We start from the raw sequence: 15,852 nt of genomic DNA, 5'->3' as shown, positions 1-15,852 counted from the left end.
TCAAAATCAGAGTCCAAAAGGGAAACCTGCCATATCGAAGAGTCTCCGACCTACACCTAACTAACTAACCTACCTAAGAAGCAGAGTTCCCCTCGGTAACGACATTCGTTCTCTTTCAGAGTAAGTCTAGGCACTGCCAACACTTGCTCTTATTCAGCACAAATTGGTTAACTATATCCGACAAGAAAATTGTGGTATTGCAAACACTTCGTCACAGATGTACCGGACAAAGTCGACGTTTTCTCCACAGAAAGATTCTTTCTGACTTGCATAGATAAATTTTGTAGATTTGCGATAGTCCAACCTATAGCATCAAGAGCCATAGTTGACGTAAAGCCTGCCATTCTACAGTTAGTCAATTACTTTGCTAATGTTAAAACCATATATTGCGATAATGAAAGGTCGCTTAATTCTGAAACAATAAGGTGCCTCCTATTAAATGAGTTTGAAATACAAAAATGCACAAAGAATGTTTCGAAAGTTCCTTTTCTGGGCTTTGAAATTTTCCTCTCCCACCACTCTTAATATATGATTTATTTTGATTTTTATCAATCATGTCTGTAGTAATCAGTCAAGTCAGATGCAGCAAAGAAAATATAATACAACTGTGCTCTTCTCACAAACGATTAACATAGCAAATGACAGTCAGCAACACAGGTCATGGAAAAGCAATTTTTTAACTGATTTCAATTATAACAGGATGTCGAGTAGTCGCCGCCGAATCTAAAACACAACAATTGATAATCAAATAAATAATAATCATAAGTTTAAGAGTTATTAACTTATACGTGAAAATTTTTATGTACCAACCAAGTTCCCAGAAAACAAGCCTATCTCAGGCGTGAGTCACCAGGATTTTTCGCCCTCCTCTTTGCTGTCTGTTGTCACTTCTAAAGGCGACAACACCGGACCCATATATTTCTTTCACGACATAGTTTTAGTGGTAAAATAATTATTAAAAAGTTTCGGGTAGTTCGTAATTTTATTAATAAATGATTTTAAGATTATTACAAAGGTGTAAAATATATATATTCTTCATCCTCAGACCTCAGATCTAAAACTAAGATCCACACGACATGCAAGCTTCCTTGTTTTCAAGTGAACAAACCATTTCTGCCATTCTGCGTTCTCGATATAATTCAGTATCAACATTTTTTTCTTCTGCTTTAATCGACCCATTTTGACTGCTTAAGATTGTAGCACATGCTTTTTTATCTACTGTAAATTGAATAGCATGTGCTGCTGGCTTTGTGCGTAGATAGTACATTCCAGTTTTGAGTCCAGATTTCCAAGAGTAAAAATGTATTGAAGTTAATTTTCCGTAGTTTGGTTCCGCCACGTGAATATTAAAAGACTGACTTTGATCTATGAATGCACCTCTGTCAGCCGCCATTTTGATCGTGGACTTAACTGATATTTCCCATACGGTTTTATACAAGTCGCGCACATTTTGAGGAATAACTTCAATATTTTGAATGGATCCGCGGCTTGAAATTATTTGATTTTTCATGTCATCATCCCAAAGGTCAAGTTCTGTTAAATCTCGCAATAAGTGATGGTTGACTACCTGAAATTCGCCAGACAGAACGCGTCTGGTATATATATTTGTAGTATAGGGCTCAAATGATTCATTGTTTCCCATGATTTGCGCAGTGGAAGCAGTAGGCATTGGCGCCACAAGCAATGAGTTCCTAATGCCGTGTTCCTTAATAGCTGCCTTAAGTTTGTTCCAATCCCATAGATCAGTAGGTTTCTTATTCCACATATCGTACTGCAAAATGCCCTTGCTCGCTGGAGATCCTTTAAAAGTTTCATATGGACCATACTTTTGGGCAAGTTCACAACTAGCTTCCAAGGCTCCAAAGTAAATTGTTTCAAAAATTTGTTGGTTTAACAAGCAAGCTTGTTTGCTCTCGTATGGAAATCTCATTAAAATTAAAGCATCAGCTAGACCCTGAACACCGATACCAATTGGACGATGCTTTAAATTTGACTTTTTCGCTTCTGGCAAAGGATAATAGTTAACATCTATTATTTTGTTCAAATTTTTCGCAACAATTTTGGTTACTTCCTTTAATTTCTTAAAATCAAACGTTTTATCCGTTGCTACAAACATATTTAGTGCAATGGAAGCCAAATTGCACACAGCTATTTCATCAGGGGCTGAGTATTCAACAACTTCTGTGCACAAGTTACTACACTTAATGGTTCCCACGTTTTGCTGATTACTTTTTTTGTTGCAAGAATCTTTAAACAGCATGTATGGATTACCAGTTTCAACCTGTGATTCAATGATTGCAAACCATAGTGATTGCGCTTTTACGATGCGATTTGCTAATCCTTCCTTCTCATATTTAACGTAAAGCTTTTCAAAATTGTCTCCCCAAACATCTTCTAGACCTGGACATTTATGCGGACACATCAACGACCAATCTTCATTTGCTTCTACACGCTTCATGAATAAATCGGGAATCCATAGCGCGTAAAATAGATCCCTCGCACGATGCTCTTCTTTTCCGGTATTTTTTTTTAAATCTAAAAATTCGAAAATGTCCGAGTGCCACGGCTCCAAGTATATGGCAAAAGCACCAGGTCTCTTACCACCACCTTGATCTACATAGCGGGCAACATTATTAAATACTCGCAGCATGGGCACTAATCCGTTGGAGGTGCCATTTGTACCACATATCGAAGTTCCTTTAGCACGAATGCAATGTACATTTAGTCCAATCCCACCAGCAGACTTCGATATCATTGCACACTGTTCTACTGTTTTAAATATACCTTCTATAGAATCCGACGTCATTGTTAGGAGAAAGCATGATGATAACTGAGGGCGATTTGTGGCAGCAGCAAATAGTGTTGGAGATGCATGCGTAAAATATCGCTCCGAAAGTAAATTATACGTTTCAACAGCAGAATCAATATCTTCACCATGTATTCCAATGGCTACTCGCATTAGCATGTGCTGGGGCCGCTCAACGATTTTTCCATTTATTTTAAGCAAATATGAGCGCTCTAATGTTTTGAATCCAAAATAGTTATAGCCAAAATCTCGATCATATATGATGGCCGAATTTAAACGATCTGCATTATTTTTAACTATGTTATAATGATAACTTGAGACCATTGGAGAAGAATTATTCGTCTCTTTATTGATATGATGGTATAGTTCTTCGAAAATCTCTAAAATATAAGAAGAAAAATTTTTATTTTTTTGTTAACTATATTTAAGAGGTTGCAATATAAAATAGTACATTTTTAACAAAAATTAAATTCGGCTATACCGATTTATGTGTTATTATAACAACTAATTAGTTAAACAATTAATTATATATAATTAATAATAACTGAAGTTATATAAACGAATAAATAAGTAACACAAAGGAAAATTACAAAATTGAATAAATAACATAAAATTGTAGAAAACGAGTTCGCAACAAAATATTTAGTAAACCAGAGGGCCGGGGCTAACTTCGACCGCGTTAAAGTTTGTATACGCTTTCAACTTTTTTGGTAACTCTTTCCTAACCTACTAGCCATCAATGTGAAAGAACGTTTTATCTAAAAACGCTTATGTTTGCGAAAGAATGGCCTACAATCATAGAAAATAACGTAGATATTGATCAAAGTCACTGTTTTCCACCGATAGTTCCTATGGGAGCTACATGATATAGTCACCCGATCTCGATCAAATTCGTCACAGTAGTTTATAGGCATAATAAACTCTCTAATATTAAGTTTCACGACAATAGCTCAGAAATTAACGAAGTTATTGAGAAAAGTCACTGTTCGTGACTTTGGCGTTTGTATGGGAGCTATATGCTATAGTAACCGATCCGTCTGAATCCGAGATATACAAGCCTACAAGCCTAAAAAAAAATGGACGAGGAGGAGACGATTCCGATCCCATTAAGTATATATATTCTTGATCAGCATGAGAAGCTGAGTCGATATAGCCATGTCTGTCTGTCCGCCCGTCCGTCTGTGCAAGTCAACTTCACGCCGCCATCCTAAGAGCTATCGGAATGAATCTTGATATTTGAGCTAGTTATAGCCCAAAACATATAAAGTATGAAAATTGTCAGGATCGGACCACTATATCATATAGCTACAGACGAAACATAAATGAAGAAATTGGAGTATCTCTATGAAATTTACTAATATGATAATTTTATATATAAAAAATCAGATCCCGAATCAATCAGATCGGATAAATAGAACACAACTTACAGTCAACATAAATCGACAGCGCTGCAGCCAGCCTACTACGCCATTGCTTGAAATTCACAGAGCAGCTGAGCACACGCATACACAAACAGACGCAACGCTACAATCGCAGCATGCATCATGGGGAAGAAGAAGAAATGGAAATTATATTTTTAAGGGTTTGTCTGTGCATTGATACAGAAAATGAATTTGGAACCAGTAAAAATATTATGGCCTAGGACTGCAAGGGTATATTGGCTGACGAAGTTAGCTTCTTTAAAATTTTTTATAAAACCTCTAAACTTGGTGTCTAGTGGGATCAAAAAAAAAAGCTTTCTGCTCTCTGACGTGACGGTCGTGTTTTTGCATAGCTCCTGAGTTTTTATTAATATTTATTGTTTTTTCTCAATTTTTAATTGTGCTTAGTTTGTTTACACTTCCGCTGGTGTTGTTCGCTTGACTCCCTTGTGTTTTATTTCCATAATTCGCCAAATTAATCAGTTAAAACAGTTTTTTTTCTTTTTCGTGATTAGTGTTTGGTGCATTTACATATTTTTTTTTCTTTTTCTTTCGTCATTGCTTCTGCAGTTGCTCCCCTCATCGCCCCCATCATACCATCAGTGCTAGTGGCTTTGTTGTTCTCTCTGCTTTGTGCTTGTGCTTAGCTTCTCTCCCGCGTAATCACTTTTGTAAGGCCGCCTCTCAAAGCTCGGCTTATAACTGTTCTTGCACTCTCTGTTGTGCTGTGCACTCTAGCTGTCTCTTTGTTTTTATTTGTAATTATTGATTATTTTATCAATAATTATCTTTGTGCTGTGAATTTAATTTTTCTATATATTCCTATATATATATAATTTTTTTGCCTTTCTTTCGGCTTTTCAATGGCTTGTTGTCTACCTAATTGCAAACATTCTGATCGTTTTGATGATCAGTACAGAGCAATATCTTGTTGGCTCTGCGATAATCTTATTCACTTAAAATGTGCTGGCCTCAATGGCCGCGACTACGACAAATTTTCTGGTTTGTCTGTTTCTAAGCCTGAGCTTGGCTTAATGCGCTGGACTTGCCCATCTTGTGCTAGCCAGCAGCTTGATTTTAGCCGTATGTATAGGGATCTTCGTTTAAGGTTTCTTTCTTTAAACAAACTGGCCAAACAGCTGTCAAACGAGTGTGACTCTAGCGTTCAATTATTGTCGCAATTCAAATTTGTTCCACCTTCTGAGAAATTGCACAAGAAATGTACCCTTGAGTTGCCTCGTAAGCAGTCGCCAGCTCTCTCTATTACTTCCTCTCCGATTTTACTTTCGCCTACACCATCTTCTTGTCCCTCTTTATGCTCTTCTTTTCAGATTGAAGTACCCATTACAAGCCCTGGTGTACCTCAATCTATCCCTCACGGGAACTCTGATCAATCACAGGATCATGCCGGCTCTCAATCACTTGCGGATCCCAATGCTCCTCCGCCTCCACTAACTGTAGTGCCTCATCGCAAACAATTATTTATTTCTAGGCTTGCTCCAGATACTTCTGAGTCGTCTGTGGCAGCTTACATTGGTAATATTTGCCCTGCTAAGGTTTTAATTCAAAAGTTTAAGTTTTCTAGGCCTCATGAAATCTCCTCTTTTAAAATTACAGTACCAAATGAGTACTTCTCAGCTATGGTTGACCCTAATTTTTGGCCAGAGGGCCTAGTTGTACACGAGTTTGCGCCCAATAAGCGCTCTCGTCCGTTGCCTGTCCACCTTCCTACTTTATCTTCTGCTTCAAAAAACTAATAACGTCTAGTCTTTGCATTCATTATCAAAATGTAAGAGGACTTCTTACCAAGCTGTCGAACCTTTTCTGTGATAGCCAAACCTTTTCGGCTGACATATTAGCTTTCTCTGAAACTTGGCTTAACTCCTCTGTTTTAGATAATGAAATTCTTTCTAATAATTTTATTTCTTATAGGCTTGATCGTGTTGGTCGTCGTGGCGGTGGAGTACTCATTGCTGTAAACTCGAATCTGTCTTCAAGTGTGGTGCCGATTGATCTCCCCTTAGGTGTTGAGTTTATTTGCGTCGAAGTTACATGTTCTAACTTTAGCCTATATATCTCTTGTTCATATATTCCTCCAGCTTCTGATATCATGATCTACGTGCACCATGCTGATGCTTTACGAACTATTTTTGGTCGTCTTAAAGATCGTGATGTTCTTATAGTTTTAGGTGATTTTAACTTGCCTAATATTTCTTGGCTTGTTGATGATAATCTATCTTTCTTAATTCCTTCATCTCAACATGTTTTTCTTGATAGCCTACTTGAATGTCCACTATATCAGTTGAATTCTTTCCTTAACTGTTCTAAAAGAATCCTTGATCTTGTTTTTGTCTCTGATCCCACTGTTAGTGCTGTATCGCAAACACAGCCACTAGTGAAACCTGAAGATCCTTATCATCCTACCATTGAAGTTACTATTTCTTACAATTCCGTTACTAATTTATTTAAAAACATTTCAAATTCTCGTCGTAGATGTTTTCGTAAAACAAATTTCAATCTTCTTAACAGCCTTATTTTCTCTTTTGATTGGTCGTTTCTATTTGAGTGCTGCGATATAGATTGTGCAGTGAAGTTTTTCTATTCTGCTCTTAATTCTCTAATTGATAAATGCGTTCCTTATGTGAATGTCTCTACCGTCTCCAGCTCGCCAGTCTGGTTCACACGTAGGCTCTCTAATCTTCGCAACATTAAATCGAGATATTTTAAAAGATTTAAAAAAACTGGTTCGCGACTTGACTATGCAAATTATTGTATAGCTAAATCTCAATTTTGTCTTTTAAATACTCAATGCTACAACAATTATCTCGTTCGCTGTAAGGCTGAATTTTATAATAACCCCAAAAGATTTTACAACTTTGTCAATTCCAAAAGACGCTCTAATGTCCTACCTTCCACCTTCAGACTTAACGATCAGTCTGCTAATAATGATTTAGATATTGCAGATCTGTTTGCTAAATTTTTTCAGTCGACATATTCTACTACTGCTTCGGATCCCACACCCTATCCCTTTTCAATCCCACATTTAAATTGTATGTTTTTTCCCAGTATTACTGAAGACTGTATTCTCTCTAGCTTGTCATCTATGAAGTCTTCCTTCGTTCCCGGGCCTGATGATATACCTAGTTGCATCCTTAAAATGTGTTCGATTTCCCTATCTAAGCCTTTAGCTCGGTTATTCTTTATATCGAGTGAGACTTGTAGATTTCCTGATATTTGGAAGGAGTCATTTATTATTCCGCTTTTTAAAAAGGGTTGCAAATCGGATGTTTCCAACTACCGTGGCATTGCCAAACTTTCGGCAATACCTAAACTGTTTGAGAAAATTATTACGTCTTCCCTTCAACATCTATCCAGATCCACTATTTCTCCTTGCCAGCATGGTTTCATGAAAGGTCGTTCGTCGCTTACCAACCTTTTAGAATTGACTACCCTAGTACACCATGGCTTCCGTAAAAGTGTCAAACTGATGTTATTTATACTGACTTCAGTAAGGCTTTTGATACGGTTGATCATTCTTTGCTTCTCGCGAAACTTAACATCATGGGTTTTTCACCAAAATTATTGGGTTGGTTAAAGTCGTATCTTATTGGCAGAACCCAAAAGGTGTCTTTTCGTTCCTCGATATCTAAAACTGTTCGAGTTACGTCAGGTGTACCCCAAGGCAGTCATCTGGGCCCACTATTATTTACATTGTTTATAAATGATTTGCCTTTGGCCTTGGCTCATTCACGCGTGCTCATGTTTGCGGATGACGTCAAGATTTGTTATTCCTATAATGATCCTTCTTTCCAACAGTACTTGCAATCAGATCTCGATGCGTTCTGTGATTGGTGCCACGTTAATAAATTACACCTTAATGCCTCTAAATGTTCTTTTATGACTTTCAGTCGTTTGTCTCCGCTCCTAGCTCATTACTCTATTAAGTCTGTTCTGTTAGATTGTGTTCCATCATTCAAAGACTTAGGCGTTATGTTTGACCCTAAACTTTCATTTAATGTTCATATTTCTTCAATTGTCAACAGAGCTAGCAGCCTTCTCGGCTTCATTAAACGTTGGGCCAAAGAATTTGATGATCCCTATGTAACAAAGGTTTTATACACTTCGTTAGTTCGCCCTACTCTAGAATATTGCTCGCCAGTGTGGAACCCGCAATATGATGTTCACCAGCGTAGTATTGAATCGGTACAGAAGCAATTCCTTAAGTTTGCGCTACGCGGTCTAAATTGGGACCCGGGTCTTCGCCTACCTTCTTATTCTGACAGACTTCTTCTTATTAATCTTCCTTCACTTTATAACCGTAGGCTTGTTTTTGGCATTCTCTTTCTCCATAAACTAGTCAACGGCGAAGTCATTTCTACGAATTTACTAGATACGCTGTATTTTTGTGTTCCCTCACGTCGGACCAGAAACTTTTTTCCTATTCACCTTAGTAGATGTCTGACTAACTACTCTCTTCACGAACCTCTTCGTGTTCTTTGCCAATCTTTTAACAACCTTTCTCACCTTATCTCTCCTCATCTTTCTGTCACTTCTCTTCGCGCTATACTTTTTAATCATCTACAGCGAAACCAATGAAAATATTCTGGACTTGGATTGGCTGCAACTCATCCCTGGCCACATTGGCTGTGAATCGGGGCATAGCTGGCACCTTGTGCAAATAAAACACCTCCACCGGGCTGGGGATGTTTAGTTGTATATAAAGCTAAGCTACCTTCTTCATTTAATTACTATCTGTCTTTAGCTTAAGCTTTTTCGTCGACTGCTGTGTTAGTTGACGTAAATAAATAAATAAAATAAATAAATAAATAAATAACTTCGTCGATAACTTTTAAATTTCCGACTCCTGCTGCAGCCATGCAGCACCAAACCATAATACCGGCCGGATACTTTGTTATTTTTAATACGCCCCTCATATTTGAATCGCCCAATGACAGTCTGAATAGTGGATTAGCTTCTACCCATAATCTTAGCTTTCTCTGCGTAAGATTTTTGTTCCTTTGTGTGGAGTTACAAGATTCTTCCACGATCATCGAGTGACTACTCTAACTCATTTTTATTAAAAAATCTAAAATTTTATCCAGCTCAAGCAAAACACAACTATAATGAATTTACTTATTACTGCACACATCTTTCAAATCAAATCCCCGTTATTTTGTAGCTTAAAAGAAAATTCATTGTTTTTTGTCTGCTTATAAGTTTTTTATAGGGTGATTAGTGGAAATATAACAAGAGTACGGTGACTTTAGTGGCACACTGTACATGTAAGTAAATACAAAAGAAGCTCTAGGTTTGACGTGAGAAGGAAGTCAAAAATGTACAGTAAATCAGATAAAAGCCGTCAGGTCACAAAGAACCAAAATGCTGCGCCTAAGTGTGTATACCCTTATTTTCTACTGTTTCCTTACCTATAGCCTTCAAAGTGGAAAAACATTTTCCTGATGTAGAAAGTCTATACAATTAACGACCTACAGTCATGCGCTGAAGCAATGCGGCACCGGTATCATGCAGTAATTAGGTACAATAAACTAATAAATATACATTTTTTTGACAGTAGCTTTGAAAATAATAAAGGTAATGATAAAAATAAAGCTATAGCTTAAAACGTGATTTTTTACGAAAATATAGAATAGAATAGTGCGCCAAAATATTTTACAAAGCTTCAAATGACGGCGTACTCAACAACATATCCAAAATTCATCCAAATCGGTGATTCGCATATCTGAAGTTCCCCTTGTTACGCCCCCGTTTCCGCCACATATGTACATACATACATGTAGCGTTGATTTAATGATCCTGTTGGCTAACGGCTGCGCCCTTGCGGAGCCCCAAACTGCTCACTTTATATGATGCGGCCTTCGGATGATTTCCACCGAGGCGGCTTTGAGGCACTTGCGATTGGGAAGGAATGAGATGACCAGGATGACTTCAATTCAGAGGCTTTATTTTCTTAACCTAAACATAGTACAATTGTCGGCGGGCACAGAAGGTGCAACCGCATCGAACGATAGTAATTTCAAGAGTAAAATCAAGTACAGCAAACCACGCTGTCTTTAACAAAATTCAAAGTTCTGGAAATTGACGATCTTCATCATCAAATTCACCTCCGGAAGACTCCTACGAAAAGAAAACTGAAACGAGAAAGTAACAATTTAACGCTTAGGTGTAGGATTGGTGTCATTCTCTATCCAATTCTCCTGAATAGGCAACGGACAGAGTTTGGCTACCGGTCGTTTCATGAGTCCCTTGACTGTTTTCAAAGTCACCACTCTCACTAGTCCATCGGGTCCTGCATGTGTCTCCATAACCCGACCTAGAGGCCATTGATGAGAAGGGAATCGCTAGTCCCTGATGAACACTATGCATCCAACTGTTAGATTTTCCTTGGTCTGCAGCCATTTTGGTCTCCTTTGTAATCGAGATAAATATTCCGAATTGCATCTTCTCCAAAACTGTTGTGCATAATATTGACAATTCTTCCATCGATCAATCAGAGTAACTTTAGCCAATTCCGGAGCAGGAGGTGTTAAAGGCGCTTCACCCATCAGAAAGTGACCGGGTGTTAATACCATTAAATCGTCAGAATCATTTGATAGGGGACATAACGGTCTTGAATTTAAACAAGACTCAATCTGTGCCAACACAGTTGCCATTTCCTCGAATGTTAAAACTTGTTCTCCGAGAGTTCTCTTCAGATGATACTTCATGGACTTAACTCCAGCCTCCCACAATCCACCAAAGTGTGGCGCTGATGGTGGGTTGAAATGCCAGTTGATTCCTTTTCTCAATAATGTTGGCGCAATATGTTTCGTAATGTACGAACAATATGCCAGTTTGTCCACTTGCAATTTTTTGTTGGCTCCAATGAAATTAGTACCGCAGTCACTATAAACGGTTAAATGCTCCTATAAACGCATCTGAGGTCAGATCTCCAACTGGTTCCAAATGAATAACCTTCGTCACTAGACATACGAACACAGCAATATATCCCTTCTGGGATACACGACCTCTTCCTTTGCAGGGCGAAATATTTACGGGTCCAGCGTAGTCCACTCCAACGGATGAGAATGCTCTAGAAGGACGTACCCGTACTGCTGGTAACATTCCCATTTTCTGACCTGCAAATTGAGGCTTCATCTTAAAACATGTGATACATTTATGAATTCCAAACCGAACTGCATTGCGTCCATTAACAATCCAGAATTTCTTCCTTATAAAATTCAGCGTTAGTGAGGTTCCACCATGCAAGGTGCAAATATGACTGTATGACTTCACCCGATCTGTGAAAGGATGCTTATACGGTAATATATAAGGATATTTTTCATTCATACAGGGAATCTCGGAGCCTGCCTCCGAGACGTAAAACACGTTCGTTCGAATCAAAATACGGATTAAGAGACAGTAGTATGCTGTCCTTTGCTTTTACATTTCCTTCCGATAGCGCCTTCCATTCATAGTCAAAATAATCCTTCTGCACCATCCTTATCTCTTCTAATTCCACAATTGAGAGTCCTATCCTCTTCGTTCTGCAACAGATGTACGACAATTATATACGAAACGTTTTATATGTGATATAATTCAGACGAGTCGTGTATACGATGAATACTTGCTGATAAATGCTGATATCTTATGGCAGGTCACCTTTCTGACTTCAGTGTCAACAACCGACAGCGAATCCTGATCAATAGCATTACAAGGCCATTTGATGCGCCATGCCACCATAATTCACACGACGCCAACTTGGATGCACTCATGCCACGGCTTAGATTATCTGCAGGGTTATCTTTCGAGGCGACGTGTCTCCATTGCCTTTTGTCTGAGATTTCCAGGATTTTGTTTATTCGATTGGACACAAATACTTTCCAGTTGGCAGCTCCACCCCGGATCCAACTGATGGTTATCATACAATCTGACCCAAAAATAGTGTTCGAATAATTAATGTTAATTCTTAGATTCTCCTTTAGATACTTATACATTTTGGCTGCTTCAAGCGCAGCACATAACTCTGCCCTAGGTATGGTTAGTTTTTGTTTAGTTGGCGATACTCTACCCTTTGACAATAGCAACTCTGTGTGATACTTGTACTCTCCAATTGGGAAGCGCAAGTAAGCCGCAGCTCCATATGCTCGTGACGAGGCATCGCAAAACAGGTGCAATTCAGCCACACCACCCGGTAGCCCCCATGTAACATGCCGTGGTACTCGTATAGTTACCATGTTTGGTAACTCTTTCACGAATTTCTCCCATTCTCTCTTAATAGTGTCCGGTAGTTTGCTATCCCAGCCAAGTTTCTCCTTCCACAGTTGCTGCATGAGAATTTTGGCAGTAATAATCATCGGACTAAGCCATACAATGGGATCAAACAGTCGTGCAATTGCTGATAGTATTGTCCCCTTTGTAGGTGAACTCATTGGTGGAACGACATACAAAGCAAAACGGAACTCATCTTATTTGGGACTCCAGTATAGACCTAAAGTGCGAACAGTATCATTACCTTCCATATGTAACAATACGCTTGATTCTTGATGCTCAACTGGTATGTTCTCTAATAGCTTTGGGCAATTACTCGCCCACTTCCGGAGTTCGAATGTACCACTACGAAGCATTCAAATCAATTGGTTCTTGACATCCTCCGTTTTGTTTCATAACCCTCATGGCTAAATAAGGTGCGGAGCTCCTTCCAAACAATACCGTTGTGCAGGCATATTCTGCCACATAATCGCTAGTGTCCGGATTCCATAGAATACGTTGGTACTGCGCGTCGTCGGGTGGAATATTAATACATCTGTACATTTTTTCATAGCTTTCGGCTATGTGTCTTAACGAAGAAATCTTCGCAAAAGCTCCCAAAACTTACATAACAATTGTTCAAGTATCTCATCAGCTTCCTTCTTTCGTACCGTTATGGTGTAGAACGATCTCCTACCAGCTTTTTGATTCGTTTTTCCTGATACAATGTATCCCAAATGTGTATTTTGCGCCAGCGGCATACCACGTATTCCTCGATGCACTTCTCCTAACATCAGCTCATCGTAGATGACATTTCCCAGCAAAATATCAACTCCTTGTGGACTGAAGAAGTTAGGATCGGCCAACGGTAAGCCCTTCAGATGAGTCCACTCTTCATATGGCAGTCGTTTGATTGGCATGCGCTTACTCCCTAGAGCTATTACTGACGCGAGCAGCTTGAATTTCCTATGTGGGTTGTAGATTGATCTTATGACTAGCTTCACCTCTGCTGCCGCATCTGTAATTTTTGTATCTGCTAATCCAGTAGTCGTGATGTGAGCCTGTTTGCGCCGTAAACGTAGCTGCTGAGCTGCATTCTCTGAAATGAACGAAACTTGTGAACCTTGATCCAAAAACGCTCTAAACTGTAAGGGATAGCCGTCTATCGACTCTACCCACACCATTGCTGTTGGTAATAAAACCTCGTCCTTATGCCTTACCGCAGTTTCTATTGTACCTCGTCCTTATGCCTTACCGCAGTTTCTGTTGTACTCTTTCCAATTAAAGCATTCGCAGATACTGTTGGGATAACTCCCTTTCTTAGTGTGCCAAGCGACCTCTCGCATCTTGACTTGTCTACATGGAGTAGTGTATGATGCCGTCCTTGACATTTTTCACAATTTACCGCACTGTCACATGAATCTGTTCGGTGATTTGGTCTAAGGCATCTAAAACACAGTCGATGCCTCACTACACATGCCTTTCGTTCCGATAGCCTCATCTCCTGGAATAGCTTACATACTCCGATAAGGTGTGCATCCCCTTGACACACAATGCATAGGTCTGTCTCTCGAGTAACAAATGAAGCCCTTGTGTAGTTCTGGTTAACTCGTAACCCATGTACACCTGACCTTGCATTCCGATGTCTATCCCGTGATAGAGTTCCCTCGATATTACCTGCTGACGCCGTAATCATTGTTCTGTACTGTGTTTCAAGATACTGACTGAGCTCCTCAAAGCTCGGCAGATTCTGCGTTGAAGATATTGACCGCTCCCAATCCACTCTTAATTGATTCGGTAATCTCTTCATCATGTAGTACACTAATATTTCAGACTGTTGTCGCACATCCACACCAGTCTTCCCCAATGAATTCACACATGAGCGGGAAGTTTGCACAAATCTTCTCAAACTTTCCGCATCTCCATATTTTATTGGTAATTGCTGATCGAATACATCAATGTAATGCAAAAATAACACTCGCTTGTTATCATACAAATTCATCAGCATTCTCCAAGCCACTTCATAGTTCGCCGCTATTAGCGTTAGATGTTCAATATCCTTAGCTGCGTCTCCAACCAATGAATCCTTCAAATAATGAAAACGATGTAAGTCCGTCAGCTTGTCACAGTGGTGTACTCTCGTTAGAGATACCTCCTTAAACGCCGGCCATTCAATAAATTTGCCGCTGAAAGTAGGCAGTTTAACTGTTGGGAGTTTCACTTCCTCCAAACATGGTCCCATTTGTTCATGCACCGTCTGATGCAAACAAGACTCATCAAATGCAGTCGACGCCGGGATTCTCCGATCCTTATGTCTCTGCAACTCATTTCGAATCTCAGCTACTCCCATTATGTAGGTTTCTTCGAAACAGTCTCTGATGTCTTTGTCAAAAAAATTGTACTCACCCGAATCAGTCTATCCACTGGCAATCACACTCTAAATCCAATCGCCAAGATCATTCCTCCCGGGTTTCGGCACCATAAATATGTTGGTTAACGGCTGCGCCCTTGCGGAGCCCCAAACTGCTCGTCTTATATGATGCGGCCTTCGGATGATTTCCAACGAGGCGGCTTTGAGGCACTTGCGATTGGGAAGGAATGAGATGACCAGGATGACTTCAATTCAGAAGCTTTATTTTCTTAACCTAAATATAGTACAATTGTCGGCGGGCACAGAAGGTGCAACCGCATCGAACGATAGTAATTTCAAGAGTAAAATCAAGTACAGCAAACCACGCTGGCTTTTACAAAATTCAAAGTTCTGGAAATTTCCATAGAAGAAATAAGAAAGAAACAATTGAAGTAACGGATCTCCAAGTTTGTCACTTCAAAGTAACTTGCGCTGTTCTTGGTCTCTCTCTCTCTTTCTCTTCGTTCGTTTTCTCTTTTTAGCAAAGAGAGTCTGTCTTCAGTTGGAGGCCAAACAGATCCTTCCACTATATTTTTAATTATTTATTAATATGTTAATTGTTTGATGACAATCAAGTTTATGATCCTTACTATATTTATTTATTTATTAATATGCTTGTTTGATGACAATCAAGTTCAATATATTGTTAAGATTTAACGCACACTCTTATAAAATTAACACTGGACTACTTATGGACCTTGACGTGCGACTAAATTAACAGTTTCTTCAGGAATCACTTACGGTCTTTTTAACAAGCTCTTCCCCAACTTATATAATGATCATATGTCCTGCTCTCTGTTCTGGTCTCTCTCCTACTACTGGAATGTTCGGCCAATACTTGTTTTTTGGTCTCTTCTATTACTTTAGATTCTGCTCTCTCATCGCCATTTCCCACATTCGGCCCTTCTGACAGCACAACCGAATGACCCGAATGACGGTCCCAACAATTTTATATATTCCGACACATA

General features: G+C 39.1%; 1 protein-coding gene across 1 annotated transcript in view; it reads right to left on the bottom strand.

Annotated features, from left to right (window-relative positions):
• Window positions 1-963: 963 nt before the first annotated feature.
• The window catches only part of RnrL (Ribonucleoside diphosphate reductase large subunit), a 63,108-nt gene continuing 48,219 nt past the window's right edge, over window positions 964-15,852 (bottom strand). Inside the window, exon 4 of the mRNA XM_068287377.1 lies at window positions 964-3,186. Within this exon, the coding sequence (XP_068143478.1) occupies window positions 1,061-3,186 (2,126 nt within the window). The 3' untranslated portion in view covers window positions 964-1,060. The remainder of the gene's footprint in view (window positions 3,187-15,852) is intronic.

The sequence above is a fragment of the Drosophila tropicalis genome, unplaced genomic scaffold (genome assembly GCF_018151085.1).
Source record: "Drosophila tropicalis isolate 14030-0801.00 unplaced genomic scaffold, ASM1815108v1 contig_527, whole genome shotgun sequence".
Classification (NCBI taxonomy): Eukaryota; Metazoa; Arthropoda; class Insecta; order Diptera; family Drosophilidae; genus Drosophila; species Drosophila tropicalis.
Note: the sequence above shows the minus strand (reverse complement) of the source record. Positions and strands in the feature narration are given on the sequence as shown.